General features: G+C 41.1%; 1 protein-coding gene across 1 annotated transcript in view; it reads right to left on the reverse strand.

Moving 5' to 3' along the window:
- The window catches only part of snx29 (sorting nexin 29), a 156850-nt gene that overhangs the window by 125014 nt on the left and 5698 nt on the right, over window positions 1–26138 (reverse strand). Inside the window, exons 5-13 of the mRNA XM_083933406.1 lie at window positions 24005–24185; window positions 23067–23137; window positions 21866–22126; window positions 20509–20917; window positions 19370–19482; window positions 18775–18871; window positions 18528–18610; window positions 10166–10229; window positions 9376–9504 (exon numbers count right to left, since the gene is read on the reverse strand). Of these exons, the coding sequence (XP_083789532.1) occupies window positions 9376–9504; window positions 10166–10229; window positions 18528–18610; window positions 18775–18871; window positions 19370–19482; window positions 20509–20917; window positions 21866–22126; window positions 23067–23137; window positions 24005–24185 (1408 nt within the window). The remainder of the gene's footprint in view (window positions 1–9375; window positions 9505–10165; window positions 10230–18527; window positions 18611–18774; window positions 18872–19369; window positions 19483–20508; window positions 20918–21865; window positions 22127–23066; window positions 23138–24004; window positions 24186–26138) is intronic.

Consider the following 26138-nt stretch of genomic DNA (forward strand, 5'->3'; position numbering starts at 1 on the left):
CGACACCAGGCGTGTCGAAGTGCTTGGTCCGGCATGTTTTCCACTGCGGCTAGTACCCCATGAGTCTAGGTGGGATTCTCAGCTGATCGCCATAGTGGTGCTGTGTTAAACTGCTGTGACATCATCTAGATGCAACACTCGCTGAGTCCTTTCATCTCCAACTATGCCTGTAAATTGTATGGTTTAGTTTTCTGGGGCTGCCGTTTTTTTTAAAACTATGTCGAGGATAAAAACATTGCACTCACCACTGACAGTAGCTTGGCTATTAAAAAATGACGGGTTTGTGCACGATGACCACATGCACAAACAGTGCATATACATGCAATTAATGGAGAGATGTCAGAGTGAGGGGGCTGCCAAATGGATCGGCGCCCCGAGCAGTTGGGGGTTCGGTGCCTTGCTCAACAGCACCTCGGCAGTGCCCAGGAGATGAACTGGCACCTTTCCAGCCACCAGTCCACACTCCATTCATGGTCCACACAGGGACTCGAACTGGCGACCAGCCGAGTCATCTATGGACCTACTGCCGCCCCTAAGGCAGAGTTAAGCGTGTGTTGCAAGATTTAACTCTGAACAGACGAGAGAAAGACATTTCTTTCACAAGTTACTGCTGATGAAAACCCAACATTTCCTGATTTTGCTGTTTTGTAATAAAAGCTAAATAACAAAACAATTGTGAAGATTTTATAGGAAATGAAATGCATTTTACAGTCACTCCTCAAGCTCGCCCGGCTTCTAAATGTGGCAGCAGATATATTGATGTTAGAACAGGAATGCAGTAATAATCTAGGTATTTGTGAATTCAGGTGACCCCCAGGCTGAGAACCATAAATGTCCCAGCACTACCTCTATGTGGACCATGAAAGTGATGAATTTCTCCATAGTAAAGGAAAACATTACTAATAATATTTTATTTCTGCTCTTTATATTTGAGCCACTGGGTAAACTATCTTTCATATACAGTGTTTAAATTGTATCCATATATTTGAATAGTTGTAGGCTATTAAATACCCACTGAGGCCTACATTTCTAAGTTGCATCCACTTCCTCAATGCCTTTTGGCGAGTCAATCCTTACAAACTATGTTTAGTAGACAACCATCATTCAGACCCACAGGACTGAACTTGAATGATGGTTACCGAACAAATCTAAACTACAAAGCCCTCTGGGAGAGACAACAACTACCTCTTTCCTAAAACTGTAGCAAGAAACTGCAGCTTTGGCTCTCCTTTAATGCTTTCCAATTGAGAGCGATCGAATTGGATCGAGTGTTTGGAAGTCATCTGAAACTCTCCTCTGCCTTAAGGGACAGTAAAGTTTTAAATGAGTGTGTTCAGAAGTGAAGTACTTGCTCGGCATCTCTGTTGCGAAAACTGCATCCTTCATCCAGCTGATAAGGGACCGGCCACAAGCCCACTTTCTCATTAAGGGCAATAGTGTGAGCCACAAATATTGTTGGTGTGAATGCCTGCTCAGAGGATAAGCCTATTAACTATGTTTGTTAATAAAACTGTTGAAGTCACCCCATCTTTTTCCATGAGAGTTTTTGTGCGCAAAGGGAACAAAGAGTGAAAGGAAGGCTGTGTGCCTCGGCGATATATTTAAAGAAATTGTAACTGTTTTGTGCACAAATAACAAAGGATGCTGAAAGAATAGTAAACCGTGTGCATTTGTTTGAGAGATAAAGATACTGTAAATACTTTGAAAGCGAGAAAGCTAGTGAAGACTAAAGTTTGTGTGTGTGTGTTTTCAATAAAGCAAATACCGTAAGAGACTATTAGAAAGAAGGAGAGGATGTACAATTTTATCTTCTCTTGAAGAATGAGCAAAAAAAAGTATCTCAAGAGGGAAGCTTAAACTTAAACCACACGCAGTAATTACTTAAGTTCAGAGAAGCCCTGGGGTGATCTTTCTCTCTCTTGCATCCTCCCTCCCCCTACCCCTTCCTTTATCCCTGTGCTCCGTCTTCTTAATGTGCAATAAACACAGATAAATTGGCTGTTCTTCAGGTATGATCTGGTTTTGTTTGGAAGCACTAAATGAGAGGTACAAAGACGCCTTCAGAGTCAGACAGCTCAGTCTCTGGGTAATGCTCCTGAGTGCAATTTACTGCTCAGCCTCTCTGAAAAAAAAAAAAAAAAAAAACTTAAAGCATACACTCTTGTGTCACACTTCCACAGCCACGTATATATCCAAACTCAGGCACAACAAGGCCACGGGTGCAGGGCTGGGTTGTTAAGATTTCAGGATTGAAGGAAAAAGACCCCCCTGGGCAGAGCGACATAATTGACTCCCCAAAAGAAAGAAAACATCGAGCCTAAACACTTCCAACAAGTAAACTAGGCAAACTTCACAGCCGCTCTCTCTGACACTTCTTAGATCAGCTGCACCAGACTGCCTGGAGAAGACAGCAGCTCTGCCAGCTAAGAAAAAGGCATCTGCTCTTGTTTCTTTTGTGAGTGCGCATGTGTGCGCACGTATGTGTCCGCCTGTCCAACCGCCCCCTCTCCCAGTGACGAGGTACCACTTCCTGGCCCGAGCCCACTCGACTGGCAGCTTTCCCGTGTTCCTGCTGCGAGAGGCCTGCTTTCTGCTCTGCCAACTGACGTCTAAAAAGGGGGACAAGAAGTAGTTGTGGGCAAAAAGAGAGCGTGTGTGCATGTTTGTGTGTGTGTGTGTGTGTGTGTGGGGGGGGGGGGGGGGGGGCTTCAGAACAAGGCCATTTCATTCTATTTTTAAAGCAACTTGATGCCTGTTATCATTATTCACAGTGATCGTAACTAAATAAAAGCCACTGTGTGATGAAGAACCTGAGATGCGACGACAGATATCATTAGGGATTTTATCATAAAATGTTGAAATCTAAACCTCAAGTAGGGCTGAATGAGTCATTATTATGTCGCCTGTGTGTCTGCTCCTTGAACATGTGAACAATACACAAACAGAAGACCCAATCACAAAAACACTGCTCATTAGCACTTCTAGTGGACTCCACAGGGTACCTTTAAATTGTGATTTCTTTTTTTCTATGAATTAAAATTCTAGGTGTGGTCTACGTGATGTTAGAAGAAGATGGGCTCGTGACATGTAGAATCACAAACTCTTTTCTAGAAAAAAGATCAAATGATGCGGTAACTTGTTGATACCTCACAGGGTTTGAAAAGTCAACATTCAAGTAAGCTTCAGTAGTTCTCCCAATCTAAATTTACAAATTAAGGGTTTAGTAAGAAAGTGTATGCATTAGTGATAGAGAAAACTATTTATTTACCAGAAAATGCATTTCCAGTAGAAAATGCAGGTGCATGCTGACAGCTGAAATGTAAATTGCACTTCGTTCCTTAACTCAGTGTTAAAGCAGCAGAGAAAAATGACCACCGAATGTCTGTACTTATCATAGCCACATAACCAATGGAGGGTCTGTCAAAATGTTCCTATGTGTGGAACAGGGTTGTCACGCTACTAGAATATCGGAGATGATACGATACCCTGGAAAATACTCGATACAATTTTTGATCCTAGTGGGGAAAATTACAAAAAATGAACAACATCAACACTTGAGCTGTTTGAGGTTGTGAAAAGAAAAAAAAAAGCGCATTACTGTAAGGTGTATATACATTTTGTATATATATTTTCTGTTAACATTGAGTGATTCTATTAAGGAGGATAAACATTGGATTCAGTTGGTGAATGAATTGTTGTTGGTCAGGTTTCTCCACAGTGTAAACAGGGATCTGCTCCATGTATGTATGCAGCCTCCTATGCTAAATAATTCCAAATAGGACTTTTGCTTTGTTTGTGCATTTATTACTAAACTGTCTTTAAGGTTCTCCAGCAGCAGCGCTAGCTGTGCTCAGTCAGCTCAGTGTTGTTAATGTGATGAACCAGCTTTCATGTTTCAGAGAGACGAACGGTAGCTTCTGTCTTGTTCTGTTTTGTCTGCAGTGCTGCTTGGTTAGGTTACAGGGGAGGTTGCACTGTTCGACTGTTATCGATTTTAACAGTTAACTCCATACAGTGTCCCATGATTCAGGTCTGACAAATTACCGGATGTTGCCCTTTCAGAGATGTAGTACACAACAGGACATTCTCTGTGTCAGAAGTGTTCTAACTTAGTGGAAATACTTTGTTTGGTTTAGGCCAGGAGTAATGCCTGGGTATAGAGTGCAGGAGACAGGACATGACGTGGATTATACCCCGGTAACCTAGCCGTTTGGTAATTTGATCATGAATAACCGAGTCTTTTGAATTTGTCTCATGATTCGAACATTACCGACAAAAGTTCCTGAATCTCGTCGCCATTTATCATTGTCTTGTATAAATCCTGCTTATTCTTCACCCTCAATGTTTGTATTCTTCCAGTTTCCCGCCAGCCACAAGAACAGAAACATCATCAACATGCCCACTTACTCTGCACAGTGACCTGTATTCACACATGGGCTCAATCAGACATTACAAAGACTTAACGTCAGAGTAACGTCTGTTTAATGTTTTATCTATTGTTTCAGGTTTGCAGTTAATTTGTGAAAGGGGCTTACTGTATGTCTGTGAAAGCATTAACAGCAAGCTCCTAAGTTGTGTCACAATACTGATATTGAGGTGTTCAGTCGATAAAATTGTGATATTTTATTTGCCACCAGTGTAAAGTTTAGTAACAGGGAATCCAACTAGCACGGTTGACTACACTAACACTTTCAGGATCTTGCAGATTACCACAAAAGTACAGAATTACACTGGATTTTTTACGGAAGAGGGTGAGGATGTAGGCTTACAGTGCGTGTCAATGAGTGAGTGAGAGTCATACATTTTCATGTTATATTTGTCTCTCTGTGTGTGTGTGTGTGTGTGTGTGTGTGTGTGTGTGTGTGTGTGTGTGTGTGTGTGTGTGTGTGTGTGTGTGTGTGTGTGTGTGTGTGTGTGTGTGTGTGTGTGTGTGTGAGTAAGGGTCCTGCTGTACATCTGACTTTTGTGTGTGAGTAACTCAGTAAGTGAGCAGCGGGTTCATTTTAGCCCACCCCCCTCTGCCGGAGTCTACGTCAGCCGAAATCTATCTATGGAGCTCACTCATCCTCTGCCACCCCCATATACAGCCGGGCTCAAGACACAAACACACACGCCACTTCTTGGGTTTGGCTCCTGCTCTACTATATAAGTACTGTATTATGCAACTAGGAGAAGCACTAAAATAAGCAGAATAAAATGGGCAGGTGGCATCTTCCTCAAACAGCGGGACCATCTGCGGCTGAAGATAGATATTTAACCTGAAATATTCTGCTCTCAGCAAAGTGACTCCTGTCTAAATAAGTGCAGATTAAACAATCGGTCGAATATCACATTTCAATTAACTCAGCAGCAGTTAAGCACTTCAGCTAGCTGCCGCCGGTAAACAAGTGAGCCAACGGTCAAGTGTTAAGATGTTATTGTTCCGTGTCAGATCTTATGTCAGGCTTACTGACTCCCAATTCACCCTCAATGCGAGTGACTCACAAAGAATTGTGGGATTCATAGCAACCATTGCCGGTAGCCTCTTTCACTGAATGATGCTGACAGCTTCCAGCCCTCATTCAGTGGCTAGCTGCTCCTTCAGTGGTATTTATAGCCGCTATTGATCGAGACAGATTTGGCTGAGAAGGAAAAGCAGCACTTGAGATTTAGCGGCGAACTATAGAATAGGGTTTGTGTGTCTGAGTGTGTGCGCACACTGTATGTCAGTCGCCTGCAGAGAGAGTGAGGCAGTCATGAGGCCGTCCCTTGATCCTTGTACGCTCTATGTCCCTTTCCATTTCAACTCCCTCAAATTGAAAAATGTGAACATTAAAATTGTCGCACATAAAAAAAGAAAGTCAGTCAGTCCTCGATAACGCTGGGTAAACAAAAGCAGGTGCTTGAGGCAAGACACAGCAGGCAAAACCATCATTCTTTAATTTAAGTAATCAACCTGGGAAGTTTCATGGTGATATCGAATAGTTAAAATGTTTTACCCTATGCATCTATAATGTCATAAAAATGTAAGGAATTATGACACATACTGTATCTTTAAAGGCCAACAGTCGCACTTAAACACACCAAACCTTCCAGTTTCATTCCTATATATATTCTGAACAGACATATACAGTACAGTATGGATTAAAAACATGATGAAAAGAAATTATTTTATGGCTGTTGACAGTAAAAACGAATATTCCAAATTCCACCTGTAAAAACCTGAGCTGAGACCTAGACTTTAATATGTCAGAAGAATCTGGAACCTGGCTTTGTCCAATGTATACAAATCAGCAGATACTTCATAAGAGAACAGCTAATGTGTATATTTAAATATTACACTTCCGAAAACCTGTAATACAGGAAATAAATGTCTTAATGTAAGTCATTAACTGGGTAAGTCTTGTGGTAATATCTATTAGTTTAAATGTTTACCCAATTCAGCCATAGTGTCTAACGTAAAAAAAGTATTGCTTCGTTATAAGTATATCGACTCAAGCAGTAGTAAAAGTACTCATAAAAATAGCTACTTGAGTAAAAGCTGCACATTTTTACACTTGTTCAACAACATGTTCAAAATTCAGTGTTTGGCTGTCTGTCTGAGGTAAGTTGTTGTATGACCTAAGCTACTAAAAGCTATTTTATGAAGTTTCTTTTTAGCAAAACTCTCAGAGTTGAATTTGAGTTCCCTCAGGTAAACAGTGAACTACATAGTATGTGTCTAGGGCTTTTATTGTGAAAAGAAAAAATGAAAGATGTGGAAGATGTGCTGCTTTTGCCAAGGTTAAAGGAGTAATATGAAGTTTGTCGTCTTGGTAGCGAACTACAAAACCTATGTGTTCCTCATAACTATACAACACAATGTGATTGGTTGATGCCAGGTCAAAAAAAAAAGGCAGCATCACCTAGCAGCATCAAAAAAACCTATTAAGGTGCAAATTAATTGTAAGAAATTTCCCCTTGGTGTGTAAAGGTCTTAAAAGGAATCCACCAAACAACTAGTCTTACAATTTATTGAAGAAAATATTAAAGTAAAGATAACAGAGTACATGTATTGCGTTAGTACCACCCACTGGTCCTCGCCACACTGCAAGCCCATCAGCTTTAGCAGTCCCTACACACTTAACTTGAGTCACTCGATCAATCGTAGCTGGTGGCTTGACTTACTGTAGGAGGCTACTATCTGAACACAGACTCTGTGGGGCTTTCTGTTTAGACTGCTGAAGGATGACTAATCCTCTATTTAAAGGGCTCAGGGCTCAAAGGAACACTTCTGGCATACAGGCATTCAATTGTAAATACTGAGGTGACGCGATTCACTTTCAGGGAAACTGTAGGTGTTAACTTATTGGGATAAAAGTGTGTGCGATTTATCGGAGGAAATGTAGTACCTTGAAGAAAGGGAAAAAGGTTGCCCTGACATTCGTCCTCTAAGACTTTTCATCATGATTGGACTGAAGTGGATGTGGAGACTTGACGGTAATAGTTGCACAAAGTTTATTTTGCTGTCTCTGTAAGGCTCTATGTGGTGTAGTGGTAATTGCTGTTATTATGGGTAAAACACTGATGCAGCTACTGTAGGTATCAGCACAGCCAGGCAGCAAAGCAGCTTTAATCACGAGACATGAAGTTCATTAAAGCTTTTACACAAGGTTTACTGCCTAAAAACTTCCAGTTTTATTCCATAGACAGGTACACCCCTGTCTATGCCAAATTATGGGCCCTATATAACCCCCCCGGCTAACTCCCACTGTATTCAGGTAGTAAACCCTTACCCTAGCCTGCTATAGCAGCTGTGTCTGTCTCAGCTAGGAAGCTGCAAGCTAGCTGTCATAAGGGAGCGTACCTATGTTCCCCGGGTCCTATGTTCCCCGGTCGCATACAAAGCGGGGAACATAGGACCCGGGGAACATAGGGATGACCCCCTGTCATAGTAGGAGTTTGCTAATAACTAGCCACCTTTCTTTTAAAAGAAATTAAATAACAGTTGTTTTCCCTTAGTTTGTTTTGCTTTTTTTCATATTTACTCCCATCTCTTCTGGGAGCCAGACTTTACTTTCATGAGGGATGTCATTACAACGTCACTGGTCAGTAGATCAGCTGACAGACTGTCAGATTCTCATAAACCATTTTGCGCCTCTTGTAAGGGGGGAGAGGCCCTAAGAGAACCGCCACTCTGTTTTGAAATACATAGTTCAGTCTTTCAACAAATGTATTCAGCCAATTTTTAATTTATGTTGTGACAATAATTACTTCAAAAACCCTAATTACAAACAAACCAATTTAATTCCAGGCTTTCCAGAGCCTCCCCCCTAATTTAAAACTGCAAGATGTAAAACGTCCCACAGCCCAAAACTGCCATCATACTGTATATCCGCAGGGAGTTGATAGGTTAATGGTGAGTACCAATGAAACAATCATTACAATGTAAAGTGATTCAAATTCTGGCTCTTCTGAAATGTTTTACAGCACTTTGCTCTGGAAAATAGTCCACCCATCAGCAATATACAGCTACTCTCCTTTTCAGCTGAAGATAGAGGAAACAACGTCATAACATATCTAATGTTTGTACTCAGTTTTCTCCTCCAAATAGACACTTATCTCATAGTGACATTTAATGAATATGTTGATTAGAATAAAATGTTTTTGGGGTGATAAAAGACAGTAATGGCCATACAGAACCACATTAGGAAACTTAAAAGCAAAAGTGGCCCTGGCTTTATTTTGGATACAACTTTAAAATCAAATCCGCCACCATCATCTTGTCAAACTCTCCACCTGCTCCTCTGAGCTGCGACTTACAGCATACAGAGCATACACTCCCATTTTTACTGGACATGGTGTGAATTACTTCAAGTTACGGTTGATCGCCGTCAGTGTTCTACTCTGTCAGAATGGCCGACGGCCTTCAAAATGTTTCTGACTTTTTTCGGCAATTGTTGATTAACGCAACCTCCGGTTCTGACAAACGCATTATTTCAAGCATGGCAAGATTGATTTTCGAGTGAACTTCTGATATCGCCAGAATCCAGCTGCCGTGCAAGGCAAAATCGTCTTAGCTCGATTTGAAAAGTTAAGCAAATGGGTAAATCAACACCGTCTCGGTGTATGCTGACACAGCTCTGATTTGCTACAACTCTAATCTGTGTTAAAGGTCCTTAAAATGGGTCAGTTTTTTCTTTGCATATTTGGCATCTTTAATCTTACGAATTGGGCAATAAAAAAAGGGGGCCTTCTCCTATTCTGACCTGGAAAAGGTCATAGCAATAACTGAAGCTGTTCAGCCTGATTCCCCTAGGGGATTTTAAACTTCTTTCAAGAAATGTCAGTGCTAGAGCGTAGTTTTGGCACTTTCCACTTATCACTTTTATGACTTGATTCCAAGCTGTTTCTTACCTGGCCAGAGCCTGGACCTTGGCCGTGTGTCTCTCCTCCAGCTCTGCCAGCTTCCTCTTCAGCAGATCGGTTTCCTGCCTCAGGCCTGCTGAGTGCTCCATCTCCCCATCCAGTAGACTGCGAAGAGACCTGTCGGATGCACAAAGTAGATCAAGAATCTTTGTATTTCCTGTCCCATTTACATTCAGGTGATAAAATCTGGATAATCCTAATCCTCCATATTTACACATACTAAATGTGACCTTCTGTTAATGGTATTTTCATAAACAAAAGATCCGATAAACATCATTAAGCTTCTTTAATTATACTCACACTCAGTTCTGATACAACACACTGCATGGCAGTTATTTTAATGCCCCAAGTACATATCACAGTTAATCATAAAGATCTAGATAATGCTTGGCGGAAGTTTCACTTTATTAATCACAAAAGGTGTAGAAACATAAAACAGTTTTGTTGTTATTACAACAGACTTTTATTGAACTGGGCTTTGCAGTTTGCACAATGATCTGTTTTAGCAGCTGTTAAATTAGGTGGCTTAATGCTAAAAACAAAACACAACAAAAACAGTTTCCTGCCTCCAAGTCAGTACAAAAACACCCCTCTCATCTCAGGATATAAAAGAAAAACAAGCTCACACAATTTATACAGAAAGGTTCGATATCTACCTCCTGTCTGAGTGTGTGTGTGTGTGTGTGTGTGTGTGTGTGTGTGTGTGTGTGTGTGTGTGTACGTGTGTGTGTACGTGTGTGTGTGTGTGTGCAGATAACAACAATATCACCCAACGTACGTGTTTTGTTCCTCCAGCTCGTCCTTCCTGTTCATCATGGCTACGATAGCCTGACGTAGCTCCACTGCAGATGAAAGAGACCAGGGTGAGATTTCTGCACGAAAACTACTTTAAAAACTTCAAAATACACACAGACACTACACACAGCAATATGCATAAAGTAATAACCCACTGTTTTCAAATGTAGAAATAGCAGGATCCCACTGTTAGTGCTGCACTTTTGTTCCATCCTTAAGATGAACTGCTTAGATAAAAATTAGGCTTTTTTACTCTTTTTCCAGCTGACGGAATGATTTCTGACTCACAGAGCACACTTTTATTGCTACAGCAAAATATACTTCTACAAAACCCTGAAGGAAGAAACCAATCAGATAAATGTAGGTGAGGAAAACACTGGCAGCACTTGCAGTATGTATCAAGACAATCGGACAAACTCACAATAACAATAACAAGTGAATCATAGCCCCATGAACATATATTATAAATCAAATCTAACAGCAAGACAAGAAAAGATAGATAGATAGATAGATAACTTTATTTATCCCCGAGGGGAAATTAGGTCATCGTAGCAGCGGTACAGAGCAATCAGAACCATCATCTTCTTCTATCTCAACACCACCAATTATTGTGTTACAATCACCAACCAAAGTAGCTGAAGCTCTCTTATGAATTCACTGATTCAGCTGACGTTTGGGGATCATTTGGATTTTTGAAGTGGGGTTGTATGAGTTACTTATACATAGTCAGTGTGTTACCTGCAGTAAATGGCGGTCAGCACGCCCCTAGTTTGGAGTACCGACATGGAAACTAAGAAATATACGTCTGTAGACGTGGTGGGGGGGTCACCTAAATAAAGGCTTGCCTAATAAATATATATATATTTTAAAAGTATGCTATATTTAGAATATTTTGAACGCCTTTACTTCTCTAATAATACATCATGGACTGTCACTGTCAACCATCTCTAATAAAATGGAAGTTCCTCCCTGACTAAATATGAAACAATATCTCAAAATTGTTCATGTAACAAAGCAATTTCCAGAGTAACGTTTCTGGTATTTCACTAAAGCTGTTAAAATGACTGAGCGCTTGAAAAGTACTCAGGTGAAGTAAGCCAATAAGGTGAAAATGTCTGCAATTAATAAATCAAAACGGTGTCTGAAAAGAAAACTTGTACATTTATCTAGTGATTAAATTGTGGAGTGTTGACAATACACATAATGTGCAGCATTCCTGTCTTTACGGAGGGTGTTTGCATCACGTGACGAAGGTAAACGATGTTTGCTTTTCCACCCTGAGAAATATGAAAACCTGAGTCGACAAACTTTTGATTTTGTTCTCACCGTGTGTTTACTGTACCAGAGATCTTCTGCCGTTTAATTAGACATTATTAAAAATTCTGACCTAAAGGAAAGTTATTACAATTTATCCTGAAGAGGACATGAATGTGTGTACCAAATGTCACGGTAATCCATCCAATACTTGTCGAGTCATTTAATTTAGGTCTAGTCCCCACGTCCAGAACTCCTTCCAGCGTGAAGATGTTTAGAAACTCTGTTTCAGTGTTGTCGTGTAGAGAGTGAAAACTGAGTTTTGGGCTTGTAGCGTCCAAGTCTGATCCGTTATCTCCTTGAGGTGACACTTTGTGCAATGGGGGTTTTGGCCGAAATAGTGCTGGTTCTAAACAGGCTAAAAGGACTTTACATGTTTACACATACATGAACAGTTACTCTCATTTTTTCAGGCTTTTGATTGGCTAACATCTTTTTCTTCTTTGCGTGATGGTCACCATGTTGAGAACTGTTGGTCTGCCGTGCTCTTGACAGCACTTCAATGTATTTTTGCGTTTTCATTTGGACACTGATGGAAAGTGGTGAAAGGGATTTTTGTGACCAAGCCTAAAAGACCTCAAGGTGGCGCTAAAGGTCAAGTCAAGGGATCACCAAAGTCATTACTACACATTGTCTGTAAACCATGATGCCAATCCATCATGTAGATGTCGATGGAAACTTTGGACTGCTGGTGGCGCTTAATGAAAAGGACCACCAAATTCATTAGGCTAAAAAAATTAGATCAAGCCTAAATATAGAAAATTCCAGGATCACTGTGTAGGAAAAACATATTGTAAGTGACAGGTTAATCGACAATAAAAATGATAATCAGCTGAGCACTGCATGTCATTATGTTTGTTGTGGAACCTGCTCAAATTTAAACATCAGATAGCAGCGACTTCAGTCTGAAATCCACACTATCTTTTCCAGCCGCAGTTGAACTATATCAGCTACAGCCAAAGCCTGCTAGCAGCCAGCTGCTGGCTGATGGTAATCTCCATCCTGATGTGAAGGACAGATTTGGGCCGGGTTGTGTGGTGGCACAGTTGCTCATCTCCATAGTTACGCTTGGAGGTGCACACAAAGGTTTCAAAGACCCTAACTAGGCTATTACCAGGACTTCCAAAAATAACAACCACAAGACAAGGAGTTAATCTACCCTGCACTTTGCTTTTCACCATTTTATACACACACACACACGCACACACACACACACACACACGCACACACACACACACACACACACGCACACACACACACACTGCAGAGTCCACAACTCTATTCTCATAACTAATGTAGGGTGTCGATGTAGCCCCAGACACAAGTAGGTCTCCTTCAGCCCCAGAGCTAAATGTCTGTTTGGGGGGGGGGGGGGGGGGGGGGGGGGGGTGATGAAGAGCACAACAGAGAGCATAGGAGAAAAGAAGAAGTCTATTATCTCCACAGCTCCATTCTCCACATCAGCGGGCCCAAAATAAATGTGACCTTAAGTGCGACCACGCGTTCACAGCGGGTGCCACAGACGAGCCATTAGGGACTTCAGTAGAGTCAGAGGCCCCTCCATCCTCACAGGGGGGAGACATGGACAAATTACAGTGTGTGAGTCAGTGAAAAATCATACAAATGCAACTATGTCTTCATATATGTAAGAGCAACCTTTGCTGGGAAAAGAGTATATGTGCGTGTGTGCGTGTGGGTGTGTGCGCCCTGACTCGAACCTACAGGCTCCGGCTCAATTGTTCCAATAATAGATGCATTAGCAGGGAGCTAGGCCATGTAATCGAGGTGTCTTGTGAATTATAGACTCCATACTCTCCAATCAATGGACTGCTTGGCCTCACACGCTGTCAGGCCGGGTGCAAATCAGTGAAGGAGAGCGCTCACTACACACCTCTTCCTTTCTAACACCGTTTTTCTCACACACACACACCCCTATAAAATCCAGCATTCTTTGTGTTCATCTGTGTGCGTTTCACAAAGCCTTAATCAGAAAAGGGCAAACACTGTCATTAGTGGTTTTACTCTTCTTTAGCACTAAACAGGCACACACTGTAATGACATACTGCAATTTTTTTCTATTCATAGAGGGGCTTACTGCTCACTTGCCAGTCAACTGCTCATTTTGATTCCTGGCTTAATCAACATGCTGAACAGAGGCCGAGGTGTGCTGATTTTTAGTCCCTAATATGGCTCAACTCTAAAGCAACATTATGTAGCTATTTTACCTAATGGTGCCTCTGTTATTCCTAGTCTGAAAGCCCGTTCTCACACAATGTAACTTTGGTGAGCGGGTACGATCCCGGGAGAATTGCATAACTCTTATTGGCACACACCACCAACTATGCTAATGATTTTGGTGAAACTGGAACATATTTTATGGAGAAAATGTTTTCTGCTTTTTCCTCCAATGTCCTCCAGCTGCTCTGCCTCTACTCTGTGGGTGTTATGGACCTCCCAGATGGACTGAAAGCTGTACTTGCTGCTAAAGTAATGCTAACAGCTGACTGTTGCTAATTGCAACGTTAGCTGCTCAGTCAGCTAGTTAGACTTTAGACTTTATTGTCCCCCGCGGAGGAAATTTGTTTCCATAGTACTGCACCATCTGACACATACAGTACCAAAGGGCAGACATAAAAAGCTCAGTTAGCCGTGCTTTGTGGACCAGTGTTAATGTTAACACACTGCTCGTGGTGTTATATTAGAACTGGAGCCAGGCAGGTGGGCAACAGAACCGGGTTCAGCAGCAGCTCGGACATCATGGCAGAGGTTAAGTGACCAAATGAGTACCATGGACTGGTAAATAATATTAGCGGTCTTGCTATGTCTTGCAAATGCAAATGTACAGCTGTCCATATATCAACAGCTTTGTATTAGTAAATTGCACCCAAAACTGTAGGCACGGTGCAAAAAAAAAAAATCTCCACCAGTCAAATGGCTAGTGAATGTCCAAATTTTACCAACCACTCAATAGTTTACATTGTTTTTTGACTGTAGAGTTAGGTAAATCCCTTGAATTTTTTTATTCGCATTACGCTAGTAAATGGTGCTAATTTTCTGCCCCGGCTATAGGGTAAGAGTCACAGAAAATACATAATGTTCCTTTAAAAAACATTGGATCCTACGTTTCCAATTATGCATCTCAACAGCGTGTTTCATTAGACCCCCAGTGCCTCCTAAATAATGACTTCTTTCAAAACCTCTCACCTCCAGTTGGAAGTGTAGGATTTATGTTAACATTTTTAAGTCTTACGCCCAAGCTGTGATAACCATGACATCACTACGACATCATCATACCTTTGGAAAGCGCCCTCCACTGCCAAAGAAGACATTATACAGCTGACTGAGTACACTGAACTTGATTTATAAAAATCTATGGCGTGGCCCTTTAACTTTGCCTTTATGAAGATAGAAGGGGTGAAGCATTTATGAGAAATAAGTTAAAGATAAGACCGATAAGAATTGTGTTTAACTTGCTTGAAAAGACAAAATCCAAAATGAGATATTCTAATAAAATATATGCTTTCCAAGAATCTGAAAACTGGCTTCATCTTCTGCTTCTTCTTCAGTGGTGTTCTACATTTCCCAGAAGAACTTTACACAACCCCTACAGAAAGGCGCCTGTACTTTGTTGCTTTGGGTTGCGTGAGTAGGCAGGGGAGAGCAAAAGCAACAGAGCCAGCGAGAGCAATGGGAGAGAGGTTTTCTCCAGTCGAGAAAAAGTCACAATCTTTTGCTCAAAATGTGAAATCTGTTTTAGCTGTGTTGCATTCTGGTCTACTGAGCCGTCAGTAGGCGTAGAAATTGGTAGCTCTGCTCGTGTCACGATGGATTTCTTCCTGTGAGACTGTCGGATGTCAGCGAGTCTGGAGAGGAGCTCTTTGATTCTGAGGGACTGACAAAAAAATGACGCTACATTGATGTTAAAGTGTTTCAGGGTGCATTTCAATTTTGACAAAAACCTTCCCCTTGACTGTGGTCTGCTGTTTTACATCTATTACGGCCTGAAGCTTTGTATGTAGATAACCATTTTCTCTGCCACAGAGACTTTTTTTCTCTTTTGTTTATTGTGATTTTTAACAAGTGAGACAGTACTGTATAATATATTCAGTGGAATATTTAGTGCAACAAAAGACAAGATAAACAGGACGGAACTGAACGGAACATTGTGATACTTAAAAAAAATTGTTTAGGAAGGACACGATACAATCTTTGTTGAAAAGATGATTCAATAAACACATAAATAAAAAGTAGTAGACTATCGTTAAAATGTAAGAAAAAAACTTGCAGAGCAGAAAGAGCTGTATTAAATGGACATGGCTTATTCTGGCTTTTTCCTATTTATCTTTAATATGGTTAGGAAAGGGATTCCAAAGTGGGTGGAGCTCCTTAGTGAGTATTTTATTTTTCCACCAGAGATTTTTAGATTTTTTTCTTATCCACCAGCTCTCTCTATGACCCTGTGACCTCCTCTTACCAGGGGCTAATAGATTGGAAGAAGGCTCAATCCCAGCACTTAAAGGCAGCTCCACTCACCTTTCCTCCCCTGGCTCTCTCCATCTCTCTCTCACACACGCACACACAAACACAAACACACACGTACACACACACACACCTGCTTGTGCTGTGAGTCACAGACACATTAAAAGTGCTCATCAAGTATGTTTTATCCACATCTGAAATTGCATAGTTTGTGTAAATGGCAGGTATTACATACACAATATGACATTGTGTCACACTCTCACAATTTTTCTTCCAGGCAAAATCTTTATGTGGATCAGACGGGTGACTTCATACAGAAACATGCGCATACACTGAACCAACAGTGCCACCTGGTGGATCATTTGCTTTTGTGGAAATATCATGGAAAAGAACTGAACAATCTCTGTAGGCACAGGACTTCACTCGTAGCAATTAGATCACTTTAACCACACGGAAAAACAACAAGGTCTGAAAACACCAATCAGCAAGTCTGATTTAATTTGTTCCAGACGACAGCTGGTGGTGAAATTTCCAGACAAAGACATGTCAGGAGTTCCACAGGATTCATTATCATCACAAACTACTTGGGAATACACTCAGAGATTAGATTGTCTTCTCATAAAACATCGCAATGAACTGGTGATTCAACAAATGCAATTTTTGCTGTCATATCGAATGAAAGTAATTTTTATGCTTGATTTAATTTATCCTTGGCGCTGCAAAGCAATGAAGAGACTTCACCTAACGAAACAAATGATTTACTGTCAAGCATCTTTAACTTACATTTCTGGTAATAATTATATTATATATTATATACTTAAAGGTCCCATATGATTGTCATTTTAAGGTTCATTCTAATATTTTCAGGTACTGGAACATGTTAACATGTTTTAATGTTCAAAACAGCACAGCTATTATCCATAAGAATTGAAATCCACCTTGTTGGATAGTATGTGTAAACCTTGTAGTTAAAGGATCCATATTGTAAAAGTGAGATTTCCATGTCTTTTTTTATTATAAAGTAGGTTGAGGTGCTATGTAAATACTGGGTCAAGTGGCGATTTCACTAAGACTTCAAGGGAAGCCCAGCTTCCCCTCAAATGTTCCCAAAAAACAAAGTGGTGAAATATGTCCTGCTGAGTGTACATTGCATTGACTAAATACGCGCTAGAAAGCCTTCATCTTTTGTTCAGAATCAGCTACTTATCACAGGTAACTGGAGCAACTTCCTTCTCATTCATCTCCACAGCACCACAGCGCTTTACACAGTCGGACGCTCAGCTTCTACTGAGTTCAATGGGGAAGCGTAAAGTGGGTTGTTCCACTGCAGCCAAAGTAGACGCTCATTGCTGGGCTTTGTCCCGCCCATTGGACGCTAAGCGTCTCTGGGGGTCTATGGGGCAGTTGGCTGGCCCGGACGCTCGGTTTCTGCATGATGATTGGATGAGCTGTCTGAGGCGGAATCCTTTTTTGATTGACAGCTAAATGAGCGAATCAGCGATCTTGATTAAACATCCAGCAGAGCATTTTGAAAGTTTTTCATTCCGTTGTTCTTAACTGATCCAGAGACTTTACCGTTCCCCAGTGACTTTGTCTTTGTTAAAAAAATGACTAGCGTTGTGCTTGGAAACTCTGTTCTGTCACTCTGCCGTTTCTTTCCCAACCGAGCAGCGGCAGCTGCGGAGCTTTTCCCCCGTCACCATCACTCACACTCACAGGCGGTCACACTTCACAGTAGCCTGGCGCAGCAGCTCCAGCTGGGCCAAGGCCGTTTAAGCAGCTTAGCTCTGCTGGCCATTGAGAGGACACTGGTCAAGTCCCTGGAAAAGACGCCTAGTTGGTATGACAAGGTCAGAGATCGTTTTCTTGAAAAGGAATGAAGGGTGGAATTTACATTTAAATAAATACATTTATGATGTAGGCCGGAAAAATGAGCTTTCCCTCCTTGAAAGACCAGCAGGTACCACTGGTCAAAACGCTCAATCCACAGAGAAATGCACACAGCCTGTAATCACAAAGTGTGCCTATAAAAACGAGCCGTCAGGACTTTTGCACAGTTGTGATGTCACAATTAAATATATATATATATATATATATACATATACATACACACACAGCACTGTAGCACTTTCTACATATATACGTAGAAAGCGCTGCTAAAGTGCTGTTACACTCATTCCCCAGCTGCAATGACAGTGCAGAGACGCTGAGAGCACAGATGTGAATACCCAGAAACGCTAACCAATCGGAGCAGACTGGGCTTTCAGACAGAGGATGAATACAGGTATATTCAGACAGTAAGAGAAAAATTACTGAACAATAAAGCATCTAAGCATGTTCTAGTGGAAACCCAAAATACACGTATGGGCCATATATGGGACCTTTAAAGTGATCCAATTGCTTTGGGTGCACACTGTTCAGTTGTCTTGGTGCTAGCACACATGTGACATAAAAAGATGAATGACAACAACAAACTGGTTTGAGAACAAACCCAACTAGAGCAGGAGGGAGTGAGAAATAGTAAGACAGGTGGAAAAAGAAGAAACACTGACCCACTGTCATGGACTCTGGCAGACCAGATGTTGGCAGCACACTGGAGAGTGGAGCAGACTGCGTCGGTGGACTGGACTCCATACTGAAACAGATTTCATTTTTGTGAAGACAGCTGAGGCCGCAGCTCAAAAGCACACAGTCTAGACTTGCCTGTTAAGTCCTGTAATTAAAACCGATGAATATTTTTGCCCTAAAACTGCAGATAATTCATGCAATAGCGCATCAGTCCCATGATAGGTTACTTACTCGAATGTTAGCAGAGATCTGCTGCTCTCACAGTTTCCCACCGGTCCTGTTGACTCACACTGAGCAGGAAATGCAGCCGTGTCCTCCACAGGGCTCACTGAAACACAATAGAAGTGAAACTGAAGATGCAGCCCGACAGAGAAAGCCCCGAGACTTCATCTGAAGCCATAAGCAGCTGTTGTCAGCACTAAAAACAGTCAACGAAAGAAAATTCACTCTTCAAGCTGCCACAGTATAAAACCTTTAAACTATTTTATGTAAATAAAGAGTTGTGATCTCTTAATTTCCCCGTGCCCCCGACCCCGGGATAAGCGGTTGAAGATTAATGAATGAATGAATGATCTCTTAATTTAAATACATATTTATATAACCAAATGTATGTAATGTAAAATAGTGACTGTACAGTGAAAGTAGGAAGTGTAAAGTGGGGATAAGTGAAGCAGTGTGGGCTAAAAGCACTCAAGAAATATTCTACTCATCTGGGAAAACCCAATGCATCAGGAAGTGTTTTTAATTTTCTTCTATCTTCCTTGAAGGTGCAGGATTCTAAATAAGGTCTGCAGCTTTTGTTTTGGTGTTTTTAGGACTACAGTACCTGGCTGAGAGCCTGCAGGGTTCAGAGGGATGAGGATATCCGGGCTCCTGTGTTCGGCCATCATCTGTCGAGGGCTCCACGTGGACACACTGGACAGGCTTCCGACCACCACCCTAAAACAAGACCGTTTAAAACCTCCGTCACTTTGGATGTGGCTTTTTAGTACCGTCCTGCTTCCTAGGTCAGTCGTAGACATTGCAGATTAAAATCTCGACTGCGCAACACATTATCCAGTCTATTTCAAGGATTTTCAAAGTCTGACACTTTAAGCCCCCCTCCCGAAAACACCCAGTCTGCATTGATGGATCAGCGTTTCCAGGTCTTCTGCATCTGCGCTCTCAGCGTCTCTGCATCATCACTGCAGTCGGGGACTGTAGCAGCACTTTCTATCTATATATAGTATAGTTGTGACTTGACAAACCTTACAGAAGTCCTGACGGCTCGTTTAAAGTCACAGTTTCTGAATACAGGCTGTGTGCATTTCTCTGTGGATTGAGTGTTATGATACTTCACAGTATTGATACAGCACCTTGACCTGCTTTATAATAATTAAAGACATGGAAATCTCACTATTTAAAAAACAGGACCTTTATTGCCTCACAAGAGCTGTGTGTCACAAGCACTGCTGCAACTGCTAACTTTAACCGGGCCAAATCAGCAGGTCAAACTACAGTAACCAACTTCCCAGCATGCACCTGTCCCTTTCACCTCACACAGCATCTTTGCCTCACATCTCCTCACCTCTCTGCTCTGATTTTTTTAGGATTTTAGTCCTTTTGTTGGGGATAATTTCACTGAGCTGTTAATAATAATTAACATTAATGGTTCATCTTCCACCATCCCCTTGTTTATTATATTGTGCTTCTGCAGGCTGTGTAAACATGTGTCTTCTGATTAAAAAAATACATTTATTTTGCCCAGGGGACACTGACTTTTGGAACCTCCTAATCCCCCCCAGCAGCCCATAATTTGAGAACTCAACAATAGAAACAAAAATATGAGCACTTTTTAATTATAATTTTTTTATGATCTTTTTAATTTCACATGCACTTACTGAGCAACCTCCAAGGGTATTTTTCCCTGAGCCCAAATTCATTCAGTCAGAATAAATAAAAACACTTTAAAGTCTTCTGACTCACTGATCAGAGCTGCTCCTCTCCTCCTCCTGGGTTTGTGCTCTGGGTTTGTACATCTCCTCCTCTTCCTCCTCCTCCTCCTCCTCGTTGTCTATACTCTTACTGTCAGGCAGAGGCGGTGAAGTAGAGGGTGGAGTACGTGAGGGATGGGGGGACCCCACCCAGCTGACAATGCCCGGCTCAGCCAGGCCGTTCTGGGCCGGCGACTCGTAGAAGGCCGGCTCCAAAGGATCTCTGCCTTCCTCCACGCTGCTCTGAGTCGGAGCAGTGTAGCTCTTCCTCATCGTGCCCATCTTCTCGGAGTCCTCCTCTCCCTCCTCCTCATCCTCCGCACCTCCGTCCAGGTCGTCATCAAAAGAAATTATGTTGGTGATTTTCTTTTTCCTCCGGCGCTCTTTCCTCAACCCTGAGTCTGGGTGGGAAAAGATGAAAAAGAAGTGAACAAAAACCTCAATTTCAACCATGAATCAAGTGAAACCAAAATGAATTCAGTACCTTTCACCCGTCTAGACTAGCTGCTACCAAATGTTCACACAGCACTTTAGTACTGGTGACATCAGCATCTAAAGTTCATTTCAATTAAGCCTTTAAAAGTGCATTTCTGGTTCAACTCTCTTCCTTTTCAGAGACAAAAAGCCTGGCTGTGCATTAGCGAGTCTTCTACCAGTGAATAATCTGAAGGAGTTCCCACCTTAAAGAGCTGGCACACCAGCTTAGAATTTACATTCATTCCACTGGAAAGTTTTAGCACCGGAGTTCAAATTTAAAAGCTTGTTCATCCCACTGAGCGGAACAGATGGAAAGAAAAACGGTGTACGTTCTCCCTGATGGACCGAGGTAGACAGCTAAATGAGGTCAAACAAGGAAACGACATTCTGGAAGTTTATTCAATTCATGGGGGATTTCCTCACTGCTGCAGCACTCTGCTCCAGACGTCTTGAGTTGCATCCACTAGATTTGTTCTACCAGTGCCATCATTATACATGCTCCAACTGAACCATATGCTGTTTGTGCTGGTTCTATGATGCTTTCGTGACATTTAACACTTTTTCTTGGAGTAAATATGCAGCGTGCTGCAATACTACCCTCTGTCCGACGAGGATGATGCAAAACAAACTGTATTCAAGAGGTGAACAAAACAAAACCTTACAATACAGTTAAATAGTCCCGAAGTAGATATTATGTCTGCAGTTTCAGTTTCAAGAAATTTGCAAAATTATGTAATCTGTGACATAATGTAAAAGTATAAAAGTATGCTTCTTTTTCTTGCATGGCTATTGTATTGTATTATGAAGTATTTTGTCCACTCATGTGTTGCAGCAAAACAAACAAGTCAATATAAGATATTGCTCTTTCCTACCAGCAGAGCTGCTGCGTGGCAGGACAGGTAGTGGGTCTGAGGCTCCCTCCACTCTGGGGGTGAAGCCAGGCACCACAGCAGTGGCAGTGCTGATCTCTCGCAGCAGGCTGCTGACCCCCTGAGTCGACTCTTTCCACAGGCTGCCAATGCCCTGTGTGGACTCCTTGAGGAGGTGGGACACGGAGGAGCCTCCTCCTCGCGTTACCCCGCCGTTCAGGTCAGTGTTGTCGATGTTGATGGCAAACAGGATGGAGTTCAGACCTAAACAATGCAGCAGAAAGAGAGAGGCAGAATGTAATTTATTACAGATAACTCTAGTTAAATCATATAAGCTTTTGAACTTCTAAAAAGTGCTTTGTAAGCTTTTCTGGGCATGCACTATGATTGGGCAACCTACACTGAACTCATGCTGCCTGAGTATGAACAGAACGGAAAAGATCTGGCATAAGATCAGAGGTTTATGTCCTTAATATTTTAGAGTTTGTGTTCATCGGAGTTGTGCTCATCAATAGTTCAACAGTAAGCGCACAGTCATTACCACTAATAGGGTTATGTCTTCAGTTCCCACAAAATACAGTCATAAATGCTAAACATGTGAAGTGCAAAGTCAGTTAATTAAATGACTTTACAAGAGCTCTGTTTGTGTATAGCATGTTTAATTTCCAATGAGATCAAAAGCAAGGGTGCAATGCTCATTACGCACCAGAAGATACAATTTTTAGATAGATAAAACATGAGGGCACAACTTTGCCGTTTTATTTTTATTTTTTTATCCTTACCACTAATGGGGACAAAAACTACAGTCTGACTGAGGGTGGCACCAGAAGAAAGGCCATAAATTAAAAGGGTATTTGCTCTGGACAATGACCATTAAGGACGTCTCAAACTCAGATTGTCAGACTCAGCTCTATGTTGTCAGACATTTATCACTTGAAGCTCACTGCTATTGTTGGCATGCTAACATGATACATGCTAAATGCTAACTAAACGCATTTAGCATGTATCATGCTATGTTTGCATTACATTATGTATTAACACTTTAAATACCGCATTTTAGAACAAAAAACTAACTTTACCCTATTAGCATAACATGTTTAAGAGTATTTATTTCCGTTTGAGTGGCATTTAAAATTATAATGATGCTAACAGTTAGCCACAGCACTGCCCTGCAATTGTCTGTCGCATTAAAACCCAAACTCACCTGCAGCCATGGTGGGAAGCATACTTGCTCTCTCTTCATCGAGAATAAAAGCCCAGTCTTCGTAATACGTTCTAGAAAACAAGAGAGGAAGTGAAGAAATTTCTCCAGTCAAGACAAAGAGAGGTACACTACACACTTTATTAGGCACACCTGGTGCTTAATAAAGTGTGAGTGTGGTCTCTGCTGCTGTTCCCTCTCTGACAGAACGTAGGTGGTGTTGTGTGTTCACAGATGCTCTCCTGCATTCCTCTGTTGGAACCAGTGGATGTTTGAGTTACTGTTGCCTTTCTATCAGCTCCAACCAGTCTGCCCATTCTCCTCTGACCTCTGGCTAAAACAAGGCCTTTGCGCCCACAGAACTGTCGCTCACTGGATCTTTTCTCTTTTTGGGAGCATTCTCTGTAAACCCTGGAGATGGTTGTGCTTGAAAATCCCAGTAGATCAGCAGTTTCTGAAATACTCAGAGCAGCCTGTCTGGCACCAACAACCATGCCACGTTCAAAGTCACTTCAATCACCTTTCTTCCACATTCTGATGCTCGCTTTGAACTGCAGCAGATCGTCTTCACAATGTCTACATGCCTAAATGCATGTGGTTGCTGCCATGTGATTGGCTGATTAGAAATTTGCGTCAACAAGCAGTTGGACAGGTGCACCTAATAAAGTGGCCGGTGAGTGTAATACCAGCTGTACAGAGCGTACTGTCCATCCACTCTGGAGGTGAATAGACTGAAGTGTCAGTAGAACGTATGAAAAGAGCATGCATGGGAGATCAGAATCAGAAATACTTTATTATCCGAGGGGGAAATTATTTCACAGTGATATGCAAGAATGTCATATGAAATTGCAAATATCTCTATTATTGAGGTCACTGAACTACAGTGAAAGTCAAAAAGTAATCACACATAAACCACAAACACACACACTGTATGTACTAACCCCAGGCGTGGGCGGTCGGCCAGCAGTGTGTGCAGGTAGCGCTCCAGCGAGTGCTCGTTGAGGGCGCAGCGCAGCCAGGCGCGACCCCGGCCCAGCTCCGAAGAGATGCTACGTAGAGAGTAGAACCGCTGGAGCTCGTGGCGGTTCAGATGCTCCTTCACATAGAACCAGAAAGTCAACTCTAGTGAGGTGATGAGGAGAGAGGGAGGAAGAGGAAAAGAGAGAAAGAAGAGAATCAGTCATATCTAATTTGTGGAAAACAACTGTTCTGGAGTTACACAAGAGGTTAAAAAGGACAGTGAAGCAGTGGCAAAAACACTTCTAGAGTCCAGGGTCAGCACATTCTCTCATGAACAAACATCCACACCTCCTTCACCCAGCTCAATCCTGACCTCTTACCTATCACCTCTCCATAGTTTGCACAAACCCAAGAATTCATATAACTGTATTAATTTGTATAATCCGGGGAAAAAAATAAAAGGACAAAAAAACCTGATGTGGGTCTGTTTTGATGTAAAGTTTTCTAAGGTGATTAATAGAAATGCGTGTAATGCTACTCTTTTGCATACAATTAGCATATAACCTCAGAACAACGTATTCAAATTATGGCTGCTATTTCTGGCATTGTCAGAGGGCTTGGCTTCATTAAGGAGCTCCAAATCCATGAGTTCAGCCACAATTCTTTTTTTCTAATTGACTGTGAAATACAGGAAAACGTTAGATGTGCTAATGGTTATGACCATAAACTGTATGAAATAGGGTTATGGCGTGGGAGCCATTACAGAAGTCATGCATTTCTCCTCCAGCTTAAATTAATAGCCACAAGGTTCTTAAATATGACACAGTAGAAACAATTTAGTATAATGTGAAACCAATGTCTCTAAGGTCTTTATAAGTTCTACTGGCTGCAAATAATAAAGAATCTTTAAGCTTTTCATGTTGCTCATTTCTGCATTGGGATACCATAGGACCATGAGTTCCAGGCACTCCAGGGGCTACTTCTGCAGTTATAAGTGTTTATGTGAAATGAGATTGTTGAGAAAAAGTAACAAATAAACAGTAAGGGAAAACAATTAAACAGTTAGCTAAAAGTAATGGATAAACAGTGAATAGATAGTCAAATCAGTGATGGCGATAGGTTAAACAAATTAGCTAATGGATAGCTTATTTAGAAAAGCTATTAGCATATGCATAAAAAGCATAGGGCTGAAATAGTTAGCTAAAAGTAATGGCTATGTGCTTTAAATAGTTAGCTAAAAGTAATGGCTATATGCTTTAAATAGTTAGCTAAAAGTAATGGATATATGCTTTAAATAGTTAGCTAAAAGTAATGGATATATGCTTTAAATCGTTAGCTAAAAGTAATGGATATACGGTTTAAATAGTTAGCTTAAAGTAATAGATAAATAGTTTAAATAATTAGCTAAAGGTAAAAGATAAATTGTTTAAATAGTTAGCTAAAAGTACAAGATAAATGGTTTAAATAATTAGCTAAAAGTACAAGATAAATGGTTTAAATAATTAGCTAAAAGTAAAAGATAAATGGTTTAAATAATTAGCTAAAAGTAAAAGATAAATGGTTTAAATAGTTGGCTTCAGTTAGGGTTGGGCAATAATTCAAAATGAGCATTTATCATCTTTCAAATTAATCATATCCTGATGAAATCATATAATGTGATAGACAATTACATCATTATAATTGATCATAATAACCACATACTAACTATTTAAAAAAAAATGTGATGTGAAATACTTTGAGTTTATTAGTTCTTAATAAAATTAGTGTTTTTCATTTAGGTTACATTTTTAATTCACACGGGAGTATACAAAAATAGGTTTTACCATGTGGATATTTCACATAGACTATTCATGTATTGAATTACCAGAAAACATGCTATATCATGATATATATTGTCATCTAGGTATGGAATGGCCTATATCGGAATAGAAGATTTTGGGCCTATCGTCCCTACTTAAAGTAATGGATGAATGGTTGAAACAGCATCTGCCACTCTGTGTTTGTAATACAGATGCAAATTTAAGCAAACCGAGCTAAACATTGACGGTTCCTCCACTATTATACCAACATGTCTATTATTAAATAATATGCAGCTTAAAAATGCAGAGATTTGTA

Source organism: Echiichthys vipera (assembly GCF_963691815.1).
Source record: "Echiichthys vipera genome assembly, chromosome: 18".
NCBI classification, from domain to species: Eukaryota; Metazoa; Chordata; class Actinopteri; order Perciformes; family Trachinidae; genus Echiichthys; species Echiichthys vipera.